The sequence below is a fragment of the Mus caroli genome, unplaced genomic scaffold (assembly GCF_978045245.1).
Source record: "Mus caroli unplaced genomic scaffold, Mus_caroli_1 scaffold_2, whole genome shotgun sequence".
Taxonomy (NCBI): domain Eukaryota; kingdom Metazoa; phylum Chordata; class Mammalia; order Rodentia; family Muridae; genus Mus; species Mus caroli.
In genome coordinates, this window is record NW_028227257.1 from 136553347 (window position 1) to 136570716 (window position 17370).

Below are 17370 nucleotides of genomic sequence, written 5' to 3' on the forward strand. Positions count from 1 at the left end.
AATAGTGACTCAGGCGATTAAGCAACTTTAATCTCACACAGCAAAACCCACAGTTTTGGTTCACTGTTCTATGAGCAGGACACTGATGCTATGCATGTAGAGTGAGAGCCCGGATGTCACCGTGTATGTCACACGGTGCCGGATTAAAGGTATCAACAGAAAGCGACGACTGTTATTTTCAGATGCAACATGGCCAGAATGGGGCTTTCAAACATGCTTCTACTGTTCTTCTACCAGCTTGGCCCATCTGTGTGTGTGATGCTGTCATTTCTCATCTTGCCTAAGCAGAAACCCCAAGTGGCACCTCTGGTTTCTCCTTCCGTTCCACATCATACCACAAACAACAGCCCACCCAACCTGACCCACTTGTATGATTTCTAGACTCATCTCTCTCTAAAGTGGTGGTTCTCAATCTTCCGGATGCTGCTTGCTCTTTAATCCACTTCCTCATATTGTGGTGACCCCTCCAACCACACAATTATTTTCATTGCTACTTCGTAACTAATTCTGCTCCTGTTATGAAGTGTAATGTAAATATCTGTGTTTTCCAAAGGTTTTCGTGGATCCCTGTGAAAGGGTCATTTGACTCCCCCCAAGGGGTCGAGAACCACCCTCCTAAAGTCATCTTCACGTTGCCTAAACTAGAGATTCCAGCCAACAGTGTGCCTGCTTTCACATTTGTAGTCTCTTCTCCATTCAGGAGTCAGAGCATTATTAGTTTTTTAAATTAATCATTCCATTTGTTTACATCTCAAATCATATTCTACTTCCTGGTTACCCTCTCCAGCAACGTCCCATCCCATGATATCTTACTTCCCAGTTACCCCTCCACCAACTCCCCCCATGACACATCTGCCCTCCCCTTCCCTTTTGCCTGTATGAGAGTGCTCCCCCACCTATCCACACTCTCCCTCCTCACTGCTCCAGCATCCCATAGCCTCAGTTTAGCCTCTTTGGTGGGCTCCTCCTTATATTTACAATAGACTCTAGGTCTTTCTTAACCCACAAGGACCTATGTGATAAGACTTCAGTTCCTGGGCCCACCTTCCTTACTCAGTCCATGCTAGCCTTTTCTGTCTGCTTTCTGCTTTTCATGAGTATCAAGATAGTTCGAGCCTCTGGATGTTTATTTTGCCATTTTCCTGGGATACTCCTCTCCAACTGACTACATGAATAATGCCTTATCAAGTGAAATTCAGAGACTGTAAGTCATGTCTGTTTGGTCATTGGATTTGGTATATGGTGGAGCTATAGTTTAACACCTGTCTGAACCATTTCATGCTTATACCATGATATTAGATAGCAATGTCGATATGGCCCATAATAGGCCCTGGTAATGGCTCTAAAAGTCAGTCAGCAAACATTTTTCATGTTAAAAAATAAAAGCCCTCAGAAGTTCCCTTTTTGGTTCTCTTTTCTATCCTGAGTATGGTTTTCAGGCTCTGAGGGAAACTTGAGATTAGATCAAAGTAAAAGATCTCCAATGGACACATCGGAGAACCTTTGGCTTGCAAATATAAATGTTCTTCATTTAGGTAACATCTATAATACAACATACTCAAAAACTCATAGAACTTACTTGGTTAGATGTCTGAAGAGGATTTTCATGGTATCATGATTTGGTGGAGGGAGACGTTTTACCAGAGACCTCATAGTTTCAATTTTTTCATTGCTGTCTTGTTTTTCTGAAACAAAATTGAGAAGAAAGGTTAGAAAAGGGAGAGATTTCACAGGCTGAAGAGAGGGTTTCTGAGGAGAAATGTGAACTGTAGCCTAACAACGAATAGTGCTGATCATTAGTTCCTATCTCACTTATGGAGAATTGTTTTTGTTTTGAGTCTAGATTAGACCATTGGCCACATCAAAACAGCAACAGTGTGACTTTGGTGCAATCTTTCTGTTGAGATTAGATATTTATTTGCCTTTCTTATATTTCCTTTTGCAAGGCATGGGAGTGAATAATGCTTTCCAAGATGTCCATGTCCTTTAATTCTTGGAAAGAGTGTTTTGCAGATATGCTCACGTTAGGAACTGAATGTCTGGTAGGCTGTGTAATCTCTTTGGTTCTCAGGCATTCAGAAGGATGAGAGGTAAATAACAGTGAGATCAGAGACAGGCTATCTGAAGTGGGAGACACTCGCTGTTCAAGGAGAGCTGCCCAAGGCTGGAGAAGACAAGGATACAGCCTGTGGAGGAAATGGACATCAATACCTCATGTTTAGTGGGGCTGATGACAGATTTCTAACCTTCATGATTGTCAGAGAGCAAATTTATGTTCTTGGATACCTCATGTTGGCAGAAGGACATACAAGGTGATAATTATAAATGTCCTGCAGTTATTTTAGATATTCCACTGTTGCTTTGATTCTCTAGCAAATATGTTTAAAGGAGCAACATAATACATTTTAAATATTTTTCCATGATTTTATCCTCATATATTTTGTTTTTAACCAATAACATAAGAGCATTCAGAATCCATCAAAAGTCAGTAAACATAATGGCAGGTAACTTATATGTTTTAAAAAAAGGTAGTTGTTTAAAACTGCATCTCCCATTGATTGCTTCCTTCATTCTCTTCCTGTGGTGCATGGACAACGAATTTAGCCCCTTGGTACAAGTGGATGCACTTTGTACAGAAAGCCCTTCCACTGTAACGCGGTAGCCCTCTTCAGCACTTCCTTCACACTGAATTTGGTGTCTCCCTTGCCAGTATGTTCTTCCAACATCAAATCCTCCAAATCCCACAGAACTCTTTCTTTGCTTGATGTGCGATATATGGGAAGGTGGTACATGAAATGGACACCACACAGTGCCCATTTTTCTTCTTCCTTAGTATGATAATACCACTGTGAACAGGAAGGTAGTATGTTTGGTCAAGGGGGTCCCCTTGCCAGCCCCCTCGGCTGATGGGGTGGCCACGTGACTAAGTCTGGCCAATGAGAGACAAAGTTATGTGGGTTTCTTTGACTTGTGTAAATAATCCCTTGTCATATTAAGGTCTTTGCAGATGGGTCATTGATACTACAGCCAAACAGTTCCTATTAAGATGTCCTTCCAAAAGCCTAATACGTAATCTCCTGTTAATAGATACATGGATTTTTATATAGTAGGCTAGGAAAGAGCTGGTTTAGAAGCTGGCAGGTTTCTTAATGCGATGTTGCAAAAGAAACATTTTATAGGGCATTATAAGAGAATGTCCTGCTGAAGACAGTATTTGGCTAAAGTGGAGTGAAGGCAGTCTTCCTAGTAGTACTCGGCTTGGAATCTCTACTTTTCCCTCTTAAAACCACGAAGGTCTATAAATAATGCCTCCCACAGTCAACGCTCTCAGAACTGCAGTTCTTAGAAGAGTTCCAACAGAATACGCTTGGACCACACTGCACATACAGAAACAAAGGGGAAAGGAAAGAAAGAAAGAAAGAAAGAAAGAAAGAAAGAAAGAAAGAAAGAAAGAAGGAAGGAAGGAAGGAAGGAAGGAAGGAAGGAAGGAAGGAAGGAAGGAAAAAAACAGTCCCCACATCTTTTGCTGGAGTGGCCCCTCTGTCATGTATGGTTGTGCTTCACAAAGCCCCTTGTGGATATGAAATTCCACTCAATGAACTCAAGAAAGATGGTGGAGAAGTTGGTCCTAGTTACCTAGATAAAGCTATCTAGGCCTCTGGATGCTTTTTAGTTCATCTTGTATAGTCACATGAAATGATGCATAAGTCATGTCCATTGCACAAATGTCTTTCAACCTCTGCATCCACTTGCATTTTCCTTTGATGCAGAGTAAATTCTATACTGGCAAATAATAGATTAAATGGAGGAGAAATGAATTAGGGAGTGAAAGCTATGTGCATGGGTTAGAATGCATGAGTCTTATTTTAAATTCTGAAATAGATTCTTAGTAGCTGTCCTGGCTAGTTTTGTGTCAACTTGAGACAAGTTAGAGTTAGCAGAGAGTGGGGAGGGTCAACTGAGAAAACACCTCCATACTATTTGCTATGGGCAAGCCTGTATTTTCTTAATTAGTGATTGATGGGGGAGGGCCCAGCCCATTGTGGATGGTGCCATTGCTGGGCTGGCGGCCCTGAGTTCTATAAGAAAGCAGACTGCACAAGCCATGAGGAACAAGCCAGTAAGCAGAACACCCTCGGTGCCTCTAAATCAGCTCCTGCCTCCAGGTTCCTGCCTGGTTCAGTTCCTGCTCTGACTTTCTCGGATGATTAACTGTGATGTGAAAGCATAAATGAAATAAACACTGCCTTCTCCAGTTCGCATTCACCATTGTGTTTTATTACAGCAAAGCTAACCTTAACGAGGACGTTAGCTATGGCCATGTACACATGTCTTATTCACTTTGACTAGCGTCTTAAAGGGTAGTTTTATGGAATAAGCTATGATATTCAACATATTTTTCCTGAAGACTTGTGAAACCTAAGAACTAACTAACTATCTGCTTTCAATAACCATTAAAATGTAGTTACTATTTCTAAGTATGGTGTGTGTGTGTGTGTGTGTGTGTGTGTGTGTGTGTGAGTGTGAGTGTGTGGTGTGTGTGTGTGTGTGTGTGTATGAGAGAGAGAGAGAGAGAGAGAGAGAGAGAGAGAGAGAGAGAGAGAGAGAGAGAGAGAGATTGAGAGAGAGAAGTTAGAGGTAACTGTGAATATTGGTACTTGTGGAGTCCATTAGAGGGTATTAGGTTGCCTGGAGCAGGAGTTACAGGCAGTTTTGAGTTGACTGATTTGGTGCTGGGAGGTGAACTTAGATCCCTTGCAGGTCTATTAACCATGGTGTCATCTCGCCACTCTTAGCTACTAATTATTTTTTTTTAATTAGGTATTTTCCTCATTTACATTTCCAATGCTATCCCAAAAGTCCCCCATACCCCCCCCACTCCCCTACCCACCCACTCCCCCTCTTTGGCCCTGGTGTTCCCCTGTACTGGAGCATATAAAGTTTGCAAGTCCAATGGGCCTCTCTTTCCAGTGATGGCCGACTAGGCCATCTTTTGATACATATGCAGCTAGAAACAAGAGCTCCGGGGTACTGGTTAGTTCATAATGTTGTTCCACCTATGGGGTTGCAGATCCCTTTAGCTCCTTGGGTAATTTCTCTAGCTCCTCCATTGGGAGCCCTGTGATATATCCAATAGCTGACTGTGAGCATCCACTCCTGTGTTTGCTAGGCCACAGCATAGTCTCACAAGAGACAGCTATATCAGGGTCCTTTCAGCAAAATCTTGCTAGTGTGTGCAATGGTGTCCTAGCTACTAATTCTTGATCTGAGTTGGGGTCAGTTGTGAACATGCGACTGCTCACCTAGGTCACACCCTAAACACTTTGATGATGGCCTAAGAAATTGATCTGATTGGAGAATAGTTATACACGGAAGTTTATAAACTATATTGTAGTTTCTGTCTATAAGAAATGTTTTATATTGAAAAGATTTCATCAGGTTCCCTTCTTTTTCTACACACACACACACACACACACACACACACACACACACACACACATATGCACGCGCACGCACGCGGAAGAGTCACACAATTGAATAGTTACATAGATATTTGCGGCTAAGTTATGCTGGACTACAGAAGACTGAAATGAATGACACTACACTCTGAACAAAATCTTTCAAAGGGTTACAAAAAAGCAATTTTTTTCCCATTTAAATCAACACCACATAAGCCTTTCATGGAATGTAAACAATGTAAATATGTCTAAGAGTGGGAAAGCATCTGCAAACTCAACTGGATACACTAAAGTCGAAAGGACCTCTTTTAAGTCTGGTTTAGGGTGTGTCACGTAAGGATCTGGGAGTACCATCCATAAGCCAGGAATGGTTCCTCTGCTGAGACTTATAGCACAGCTTACTAAGAGAGCCAGAGGGCTCAAAGACACCACAAGAAGACCTACAGAGTCAACTAACCTGGGCCCATGGGGGCTCACAGACACTGAACCTCCAACCAAAGAGCATGCAGGGGCCTGATCTAGACCCCTGTACACATTTGTAGCAGATGTGCAACTTGATCTTCATGTGGGTCCCCTAACAACTGGAGCAGGCGCTGTCTCTGACTCCTGCCACTGAAGCCCCTTTCCCTAAGTGGACTGCCTGGTTTGGTCTCAGTGGGAGAGGATGGCTTTGTCCTGCTGGGACTAGATTTCCCAGGGCAGATAGGCTTCCCCTTCCCTGGGGAGAAGGAGAGGAGCCAATGGGAGGAGGGATCTGTAAGGACGGAACTGGGAGGAGAGAAGAAAAAGAGCCTGCTGTAGAGATGTTAAGTAAATAAGAAATAAATTTTGAGAAAAATAAAAGAGTCACTGTCAACAGTCTTCACTTGATTTGAAGGAACACACAAAGAGCACGGTTTTCAGCTATTTCTCTATTAGCACGTGAAGTGCTCAAAATTTGAGGAGACTGTGGTGAGTGTCGTGGACCGTTTCTTGAACCTCTGGTGGAATCACCATGCCGGACCTAAAGCTCTACTACAGAGCAATTGTGATAAAAACTGCATGGTACTGGTATAGTGACAGACAAGTAGACCAATGGAATAGAATTGAAGACCCAGAAATGAACCCACACACCTACGGTCACTTGATCTTCGACAAGGGAGCTAAAAACATCCAGTGGAAGAAAGACAGCATTTTCAACAAATGGTGCTGGCACAACTGGTTGTTAACATGTAGAAGAATGCAAATCGATCCATTCCTATCTCCTTGTACTAAGGTCAAGTCTAAGTGGATCAAGGAACTTCACATAAAACCAGAGACACTGAAACTTATAGAGGAGAAAGTGGGGGAAAGCCTTGAAGATATGGGCACAGGGGAAAAATTCCTGAATAGAACAGTAATGGCTTGTGCTGTAAGATCGAGAATTGACAAGTGGGACCTCATGAAACTACAAAGCTTCTGCAAGGCTAAAGACACCATCAATAAGACAAAAAAACCACCAACAGATTGGGAAAGGATCTTCACCTATCCTAAATCAGATAAGGGACTAATATCCAATATATATAAAGAACTCAAGAAGGTGGACTCCAGAAAGTCAAATAACCCCATTAAAAAATGGGGCTCAGAACTGAACAAAGAATTCTCACCTGAGGAATACCGAATGGCAGAGAAACACCTGAAAAAATATTCAACATCCTTAATCATCAGGGAAATGCAAATCAAAACAACCCTGAGATTCCACCTCACACCAGTCAGAATGGCTAAGATCAAAAATTCAGGTGACAGCAGATGCTGGCGAGGATGTGGAGAAAGAGGAACACTCCTCCATTGTTGGTGGGATTGCAAGCTTGTACAACCACTCTGGAAATCAGTCTGGCGGTTCCTCAGAAAATTGGACATAGTACTACCGGAGGATCCAGCAATACCTCTCCTGGGCATATATCCAGAAGATGTCCCAACCGGTAAAAAGGACACATGCTCCACTATGTTCATAGCAGCCCTATTTATAATAGCCAGAAGCTGGAAAGAACCCAGATGTCCCTCAACAGAGGAATGGATACAGAAATTATGGTACATTTACACAATGGAGTACTACTCAGCTATTAAAAAGAATGAATTTATGAAATTCCTAGCCAAATGGATGGACCTGGAGGGCATCATCTTGAGTGAAGTAACACAATCACAAAAGAACTCACACAATATGTATTCACTGATAAGTGGATATTAGCCCAAAACTTAGGATACCCAAGATATAAGATACAATTTGCTAAACGCATGAAACTCAAGAAGAATGAAGACCAAAGTGTGGACACTGTGCACCTTCTTAGAATTGGGAACAAAACACCCAGGGAAGGAGTTACAAAGTTCGTAGCTGTGATGAAAGGATGGACCATTTAGAGACTGCCGTATCCAGGGATCCATCCCATAATCAGCTTCTAAACACTGACACCATTGCATACACTAGCAAGATTTTGCTGAAAGGACCCAAATATAGCTGTCTCTTGTGAGACGATGCCGGGGCCTAGCAAACACAGGAGTGAATGTTCACAGTCAGCTATTGGATGTATCACAGGGCTCCCAATGGAGAAGCTAGAGAAAGTACCCAAGGAGCTAAAGGGATCTGCAACCCTATTGTTGGAACAACATGATGTACTAACCAGAACCCCGGAGCTCTTGTCTCTAGCTGCATATGTATCGAAAGATGGCCTAGTCGGCCATCAATGGAAAGAGAGGCCCATTGGACTTGCCAACTTTATATGCCCCAATATAGGGGAATGCCAGGGCCAAAAGAATGGGAATGGGTGGGTAGGGAAGTGGGGGGAGCTATGGGGGACTTTTGGGATAGCATTGGAAATGTAATTGAGGAAAATATGTAATAAAAATATTAAAAATTAAAAAAAAAGATAGGAGAAAGTAAAGGAACATTTCCTACAGGGAGAGCTGAAGACCACTTAGCTGAACTGTATGCTGAGTACAAACCCTCTTCGGAAATAATGGGCTGTACGTTTCTCCTTCGTCTGCACTGAACTCTGCTTTCGATCTGGTACCGCTGGGTTTTAGAGCTACTCCGTGTTCTTATCGTTATGATTTAAGTCCCTCCTATTCAACTAGAGCTTCCAGTCTCCGAACTGGGAACCTTTTCTTACTGCACACAAGACATTTCCTCACTGGTTTTTGCCATCCAACAGAGATTCTAAATAATTTTCTGTTATCTTTTGACCTGCTGTCCCTCTTCTTAAACCCCAACAAACTAGAGTTGTAAACCAGGTTCTTCAAATAAAACTCTATGCTACTCAGAGAAGTGATATCTCTTTTACGATGTGAAATAGACTTTAATGTTATGATAAGAATGTGACTTTATATTCACCCTATTAGTGGTTGTTAGGGCACATTTTTTTTGTTCAAAATGTGGTTTATCTTGCATTTATCTGCAAGAACTGTCACTACTAAAACACATTTACAACCAAATTCTTTATAGAAAAGAGATAAGATAAGGTTATATGGTGATGGGAAGAGTTTGGCATGGTGAACAATCATGGGCTGGATGACCTCTAGTCAGTTTTCTGGCCTTATTATCCATGGTTTTATTTTTCTTAACTTATTTATAAGTGTGTATTAAGTCACATTTCAAAATACATTCTGTTATGTTATAGAGGTCCGTGGATAGAAATGTCTTGATTCTCCCAGTACACAATGCCAGAAGTCTTATTTATCTGATTGTCTATAGTTCTTAAAAGATAGCTGCATCATCGTAGGTTAAAGAGGTCACCATACACGGCTGTTCCTCTGAAGTATACTCTGGAATGGTAACATATCTTGTATGAAAGCAAGGTGCCCAGTGTATGGCAGGCTGTCCTGAGAATATGATGATTTTTCTAGTTTTAATTGGGTTATGCATTTTTTTTTTTGCCATGGCCATCTTAGAATGTACTGAGAGGCTGTCCTTGTCTATAGTAATGGGTATCATTGGGTAACATCCCTTCTGTATCAGAATCCTAGGTAGGATACTGGGTATCCTATTGTAAATGATACAGATCATTTACAATCCACTTTTCAACTACGAAGTTAGCTTGAGGATGGAAAATTACCCATGCTGTAACAATTGCTTGTTTGATATTTAAAATAATGGACATTTACATTAGAAAGAGACACGTTAGAGGGAGCTTTAAAGCTCACATACTTCAAACTCATGCTATAAATAAGAAAAGTGGTTTGTCCCTGAGGGCACTGACAGAAGTACTTAGAATTTCTCCTTTGCTTTAGGGTGATAGGTAAATTGCTTAAACTGGAAGCTTCTTAGTATTTATTTTAAAACATTAACAAAAATTTATAGACCATGGGACTTCTACTGAACCGTGTGTTTTACACATTTGCATATATTAATTGCTCACTGAGTTATCTTCATGTGGACACATGTTTTTAGATTGTTATCAGCTAGGACACAAAGGTGCTTACCCATTAATATTGTTTCTAAAAATTATTTTTCCTTATATGTTATCCTTTAGTAATTTCTTTAAAAACAGAAAGAAGTCACAGACTATGATAGATCTGTTCTCATGGAGAGAAGCTAGCAAAGCTTCTCTGTTTAAAATTCATAAATAGAGTTCGTATGGGCAGAAGCACCAGTGTATCAGAAACAAGGTATATCGGGGGTCCTGAAATTGATCTGCAGTTGACAACTTTCACTTTAGTGAGATTTCATGCTCCTTACAGAGCCCTCTAGATTCCAGAAAAGCAAGGCCTTACAGTTAATTAAAAGGGAAATACATTCTTAATGTCTGTAGACACCCAGCAAGTTTAGTTTGAAGTACCAATAAGCTGTGTTAAACAGTTCAACTCAAATGGAATCCATGTTACATGTAGGATTGTTTCCTTCTTTAGTGGTGGTGGTGGGGCTCCTAAAACTAGATTTGGTCACCTGATTCCACAGACACCCTTTTACTCTTTCACCTGGGAAATGTCAGTGCTTGCCCATTTTTTTTTTTTTTTTTTTTTGTTTTTCGAGACAGGGTTTCTCTGTGTAGCCCTGGCTGTCCTGGCACTCACTTTGTAGACCAGGCTGGCCTCGAACTCAGAAATCCGCCTGCCTCTGCCTCCCGAGTGCTGGGATTAAAGGCGTGCGCCACCACGCCCGGCTGCCCATTTTTAAAATTTGAACAATGGCAACAACTCTTCATAGTCAGTCAATGTTAATATGGAGACTACTCTAGCCAGTGCATTGCCAAGGGCCCATGGAGTCTTCTCATGGGAAAAGCTGCTTAGTGGCTGTTTTCTAGAGGCCATTTTTGGTCCAGATGCAAGAAGAAGTAATCAATTAGAGTGATGTCAAGCAACACTGGCCAGGTAGTTACAGACATTGAAAACACAACTTTTTCTTACTTAAATATGAAAAATGGCATTTCTAGGGCCTATGGGGTGCTTCAGGGAGCACCAAATATCACAGAAGTGAAAAATCCGCATGCGATTAGAAACATTGCTAATGAACATCTTAATTTCCTCATCTGTCCTTTTATTTCTTTCTTCAGCAGTCGAGTCAGAAACTGTTAAGTAAATTTATCATTTAAATAATTTATGGTTGATTAAATATATATGTATACATATAAATAAAGGAAGCAATACTTAGCAGGGCGAGTGTGGCCCATGACTAAGACAAATCTACTCTGTCTTTGTCAATTTTTTGATCTAGAGAGCCAACAAATCATAAAACATGTCATGACAGAGGTTTAAATATAAGACATATTATATATAACACAGGCACCAATGAAGTTTCTATCTTTCTTCTTACGCAAGGGATCATCCAAGACACTCTTTGAAGTAAAAAAAAAAAAAAAGCTTCTGAGGGGTTAATTTGCTTGGCCAAAACATTCAAAGTAATTCAGAATTTCACAAATCAATGAGATGAAATTTCATTTATTTATTTTGGAAGGTCTTCAGAATTATCATGATTAATTACTTTTATGTGTCCTTAAATACATTCAGGGAAAGTGAAAATATTGTCTTTTCTTGTTACTACAATTGTATTTGTTTTTTTGTTTTGTTTGTTTTGTTTGTTTTCTGGGACTTCTAGTATCCTGACCTCACATGGAGAGGAAGTTTGGAAAACACTGACTTTTAAGATTGTAAGAAACTTTTAAAGAGAATTATTACTTAGGGGCAACCAATTTTAGGATGATTATATTTTCTCAAATTCAGCAACCTAAAACTGGCACACATGTGTGTGTGCATGCATACATGCATGTATGTGAAGGCCAGAAATCAATGTCTGTATCACAGGGTGCTCATCACTGTTTTAAGACAAGGTCTCTCCCTGATCTGAAACTTGCCAATGTGGGTAAGCTGGCTGAGTAGTGGACCCCTGATATCCATCTCTACGGCTCAAGTGTTTGAAGTGTGTAAGCTTGGCTTTTCACTTTGTGTGCTGAGTATGGGACCCACGTCCTTGCACTTCACGGAGTAAGCTGGATCTTAAACCAAACTTGCTTTCCTCATTTTGCAGCAATGCCTTTGTTTATCTGGATTGAAGAAGGGAGTGCTGTCTGACACTCCATCAGCAGGTTTTATAGGCAGAGCAGAATTCTACTGTCCTTTCTTGAGTTTTTGTCTTCAAAGTAATTTGGGAGTATCATGGTAGCCAAACACATTTCTGTAACTTACGAATGACACAAATTTATTCTTAGGTGGTAATCTGTCCTGAGGAAAAACAGCTCACTAGTTTATTTGTTTGGAATTGATTTCTGTGAAATTTTTCTTTAAATTGTGTTTATTTATGCATATCTGGTTTTATAAGTATTTTTAAAAGTCTTACCATTGTGAGTCATTTGACATGTTTCTCATTGTAAACCAGTAATAGATTCCAAATACTTAAGCAGCTGTTTATGTTTATTCTCTTTGTACATTTTCACGAGAGTAGAAATACTACTTTTTGAATTTTTCACACGTTTCCTAACATCCTGGTTCTTTCTATTGGTAGACGGATTAAATTTATATGAGGTTTACAATCTCACATGAGAACAACGGTCTGTCTCTGACAATTAAAGAAAACATAATCTAAGAAAATACTTTTTTCTGTTTTGAGTTGGAAGATGATTTTTAAGAAGGGCATAGTACATGTTCTCTAGGGCACTTGTGAGACACAAAAGGCCTCTGAGGTTGAGAGAGTGCTTCCTATGGATGCTCCCTTGTCAGTTTTTTGACCTGGACAAAATAGCAACACACAGAGCAGGGGACAGTCCTCAATTAAACAAACAGCAAAATCCTTTAAGAAACGGCTTACAGGACCATTTTATGATTCAGCTTCCTCCTCCCTTCCAAATTGGACCATTGTGAAATAGGAAAAACAGGCAACACGTGGCAACTTTAGTCAGCATTTCTGAGCTGGGGATGATAAACACCTCTGCCTGGCCCCAGCATTTATCAGGACTGAGATATTATTACCACATAGAGTCACAGCATGGTTACTGTTATCATCAGAAAAAAGCGCCAGCTAATCTTAATGGTTTGTAAAGCCGTTACCTGCACTGGTCTGACATTTATCATGATCATTTTACCACATGGGTCCTACATAGCAAAGGTCCTTTATCTGGAAGGGACATCACTATGAATTATTATTTGCAGCTAGGTAGAAAATTGTATGTTGTAGATACCTTTTCTCATTATAAATCACACAGTCACATCCCACCATTTCACCCAGAAAGCTGCTGAGCCCAGAGTTTTCGCTATAGCTTGCTTTTCTTTCCTCTTCTGTCTCTTTATAGTTTCTCAAAACAAAACAAAACAAAACAAAACAAAACAAAACAAAACAAAACAAAACAAAAAAACAACAAAAACCCAAACAAACAAACAAACCACAACCCCTCTTTTTATTAAAATCTTAAACATAATTTTTATGGTAACATTTGTGTAGTAACCATACATCTTGATTCAGTTAATAATCACAGAAATTTCTGGAACATTATGTAACAAAACAAAACAAAACAAAACTACACAGATATTTTAGGTGTGTAGTACTTTAATGTGACAGGTAGTAATCTGCCCGCTTGTTTTAAACGCTCCTTCTCTCTCAGAACTGGCCAGATCATCCTCTGTTCTGAACTTTATCAATAGAATGCTTATTGATAGATCAGACAAAACTTCATAGACTCTATTTGAAATAAACTACTGATGACATACCTTGTCCCAGATTCCTTGATTGAAAATGGGTTCTCACAAGGTATAAAATAGTTTCATTTGGGTAGTTTGGAACCTTGAAAGACTCTGTCTGGTTTAGGAGGTTAGAATGCAGTTGAAGACTCTTCTAAACATTTTGTTGAGAAAGATGCTTAGATTTCATCTCAAACTACCAATGTCCTAATGAAGTGCATGGACACAGAATGTGGAAGAAATTAGACATAAAAGGTCTGATGCTTTTGAACCGCAGGACTGAATCAGTAAAGTAATGACATTAATCTAACAATGGAAAACTTCAGTGCACACACAGCCCAAGTTGTTTACCATGGGGAAAAACAAACAAATCCTCTCTTTTAAAAAGATTGAGGCGACTAATCTTCTGAAAGAGATATTTATATATCTCCTTCTTTCTCAAGTGTCCCATTAGGAATAAACAAGCCAGAAATTCTGCACTTTTATAATGAAGAGGGAGGAGCCTTCTTTGCCATTTTGCATTTAGGAAGACATGTGCAAGAAGAATGTGACAATTTAAGCAAATCAAGATTGTTTCAAATGGATCACAAACGGGACTTGGTGGGGTATTTTATACTAGCATGCGAAGCAAGCAGTAAATTTGAAGGGAGGATTTTCTCAATGGTCTAGTTCTGATGTGTTTCCCCATTTCTTTGTGTGTTTAAAAGAGGTTTGGATATGGTGTTTAATATTGCTATGGCTTTTTTTGCAAATGATTTCTGGAGAAATATTCACTCATGAAGGAAAGCTGGTGTGCCGTACTGCTGACAGCAGCTGGTGGCTACAAATGAACTACCCAGATTCTGAGTCTGGGTTGAGCAAAAATAAAATAAAATAATAATAATTAAAAAATAAACACATATCATCCCAATGGAAAAAAACTGTCATTTTATTTTATTATTTTTATTTATTCGTTATTCTAAATGTGTGTCCTCATCAACAGTAGAGCCCTCTCCCTTTGAAGAAGCTTAATCTTCATTTTTAAAGACTGAAACAATAGCGACTTCACTGGAGGGCATCAATTTTAGGAACCTGCATCACTTTGCCTGCATTGTCACTCTGCTCCCTGGTCCTGGAATCAAATAGATTCCAGAGTAATCCTTTTCTGTTTCCCGAGGCCAGCTGAGAGATATATACTTTGCTGAATTTGAGGTCCAGGCGAGGCAGCCATTTGTGAAGCCAACCTGTACTTCGGTTGCTCACAAACAGCTGCCCACAGTTTGGTTCAGTCTTCTAAAATTTCATTGTAAAATGATGGCCTAATACTCCACAACGTATTGTCTTGCAACTTAATGAAAGACTAGGAGGCAACCACCATCCTCCCCTTTATTCCTTTATATGTCAGGATGGTGCTTTTGTTTGAATTTACCACCATTTTGCAGTTGGAACCCCCCCCCCTTCACCTCCCCCGCAACCTGGGAGCGTTTACAATAATTAGTGAGGGGCTTTGCTGCTTGGAATCTCCCCCCTTTTTGGGGAGCTGGGTGAATTGTTGAGTGCTAATGAAAGTCAGAGACTTGTAGCAGTGGTGGAGCCAGGCACCGCTCCGCAGACTGTGAGCTTCCCACTGTGCGGCAGTGCACGCTTCCCGCTGTTATGTTTACCATAGTTTTAATGTCTGTAAAAAAAATTCCTGATGCAACCGAATTATGCTGTGCCCTTTTGTTTATACAAAGCTACCCTTCCTGGCCACTCGCTGCCCCCATTTTAACAGATTCTGGTTGTGGCTGCCCCTGTCTATATCAGAAAGTGCCCTCCTTAGTTTTGTGGTCATCTTACCACTTCAGTTCTAACAAGAGCCCAGTTGATTTGTAGCCGGCCTTGCGAAGTCTATACAGAAGTTTTGGAGGAACACACACACAGAGCCCGCTTTTGAGGCACCTAGTACAGCTATCTTCCTCTTCGCTGTGCTGAAAATTTTATCCTAGGTAGTGCTAAAGCATCAAACTAAGTCATGTGCTGTTGGCAATTGTAACTTAAGATGCATATGGTTTTGGTGAAATGCTCTGTCTTTAAAGACTCTCTCAAAAGCACCCAAACTCAGTGTAAGCTAAGTAATGTGCTTTAAGGTGAAAAATCAGAGACCTCTGGAGTTGCCCTTGCCTTAAAAAACAAAACAAAACAAAACAAACAAAACAAAACAAAACAACGGTTATCTCAGAGATGGCCATTCCCTTTTATTGTAAATCGAATTCACCAAGTGTGATTTACAAGGAAGTTTTTAATGAGGATTCATATAACTTTTTCTATCCGTTCATTCCCAAGATTCAAAAGAAGGATGCACCCCTTTCATTAGATAGTGGGGGTGTGGAATTCATAGCAAAAAAAAAAAAAAAAAAAAAAAAAACCAGCACTGAAGAAAGTTTGACTTTAATGTATCAAACTCCAGGTGCCAGAGTTTGAGGGAAATAACCAATAATAGCCATTTTTAACATATTTGATGGGACTGATTATGCAATGTGCAACTCTAAATGGCTTATAGCACATTGTAGCATGGTTCCATCCCATTGGCTACAGTGGGGTGCAGGCAGATGGATGACAGTGACAGGGAGTGAAGTGCTTTTGCTTAGCCGTGCGTTAAGATGCCATCCAGAAGCTCTGTGCACTGCAGACACTTCATTAGGATGCCAGGATAATGGTAAACTACCACTCAGAGTGACACCCCATTTCCCGCTTACTGAGCGCTCCAACCTCGGCAGATGTCAACAATCTCGCAGAGCTGCGGAGCAGACCTAACTTTCCAGCCACTTTGACTCCAATTTTTCCCTTCTAACAGGGCCATACATTATGTGCAATATGTAACGGCAAACACCTCACCGACAACAAAACCTGTCCAGTTCATTAGCGCTGAATGCTGCCCGGAGTCTTCGCTCTCTGAGAGGAGGGGCAGGGAGCTGGGGTGAGCATGGGTCCATTTGCTACCTCACCTCCAAAATTCTTGGAGTAATCCAATTTGCTGCTGCTGGACTCAGTGTTAACTGTGTGGTGAGCTCTGATTATAAATGGTTACTTTTTTGATCAGGAGAGAGGTGACTGTTTCTTTTAATTAGTCCCCATTCCAGTGGAGTGTGGTTTTAGAATTCTTTTGTTAAAAATTTAGACTCACTTTCAGTATGGTTCTTACTTGTCTGCCAAGAAAAGGCAGAGTGAAGCATCTGGGTGGTATTTCCTCTGCAATGTATAACTTGAGGCCATTCGCACACCTCCTTTCCAGGGATCCAAGCCAAGAGAAACTTTTTTCCTATGATGTAAATCCTACTTTTAAAAAATATATATATAAAGAACTAAGGTGTGTTTTAGATGAGTGAAAGAAAAAAAAATCTCCCAAATGGAAAAATAATCTGAAAGCCATCATTATAATTAAGTGACAGATTCACACTTTGTGATCTAAAGTATCACAAAGAAGCTCAAAGGGGCAAACACAGGGCTAAAATGGCTACAGTGTACCATGCTCACTCACAAGGGGTCATCACTTCTAGGTAAAGGCTCAGTGTGAAGGAGAAGCCGGAGCACAGGCCACAGCTGAGAATTTGAATGTCAACTTTCATTGTGATACACCCGGTGAAGAACTGACACAAAGGGTGACTTTTGGTTTGAAATGGCACCTGGCTGGCACACCTAAACCTCCTCTTGGGACTTGCCACTAAAGATGCTCAGAAACAAACTTGGCCTCTCAAAGTAAGTCAAACAGAGACTGACAGTCAGTACAGTAATAGAACTTAAGGCCAGTTTATGGGAAGCCATTCGAGATCTG

General features: G+C 40.5%; 1 protein-coding gene across 3 annotated transcripts in view; it reads right to left on the reverse strand.

Annotated features, from left to right (window-relative positions):
• Arhgap15 (Rho GTPase activating protein 15) overlaps positions 1-17370 on the reverse strand; it is a 638684-nt gene that overhangs the window by 57144 nt on the left and 564170 nt on the right. For all 3 annotated transcript variants that reach the window (XM_021155709.2, XM_029472910.2, XM_085834942.1), the window contains one exon: positions 1580-1685. In XM_021155709.2, coding sequence (XP_021011368.1) covers positions 1580-1685 — 106 coding nt within the window. The remainder of the gene's footprint in view (positions 1-1579; positions 1686-17370) is intronic.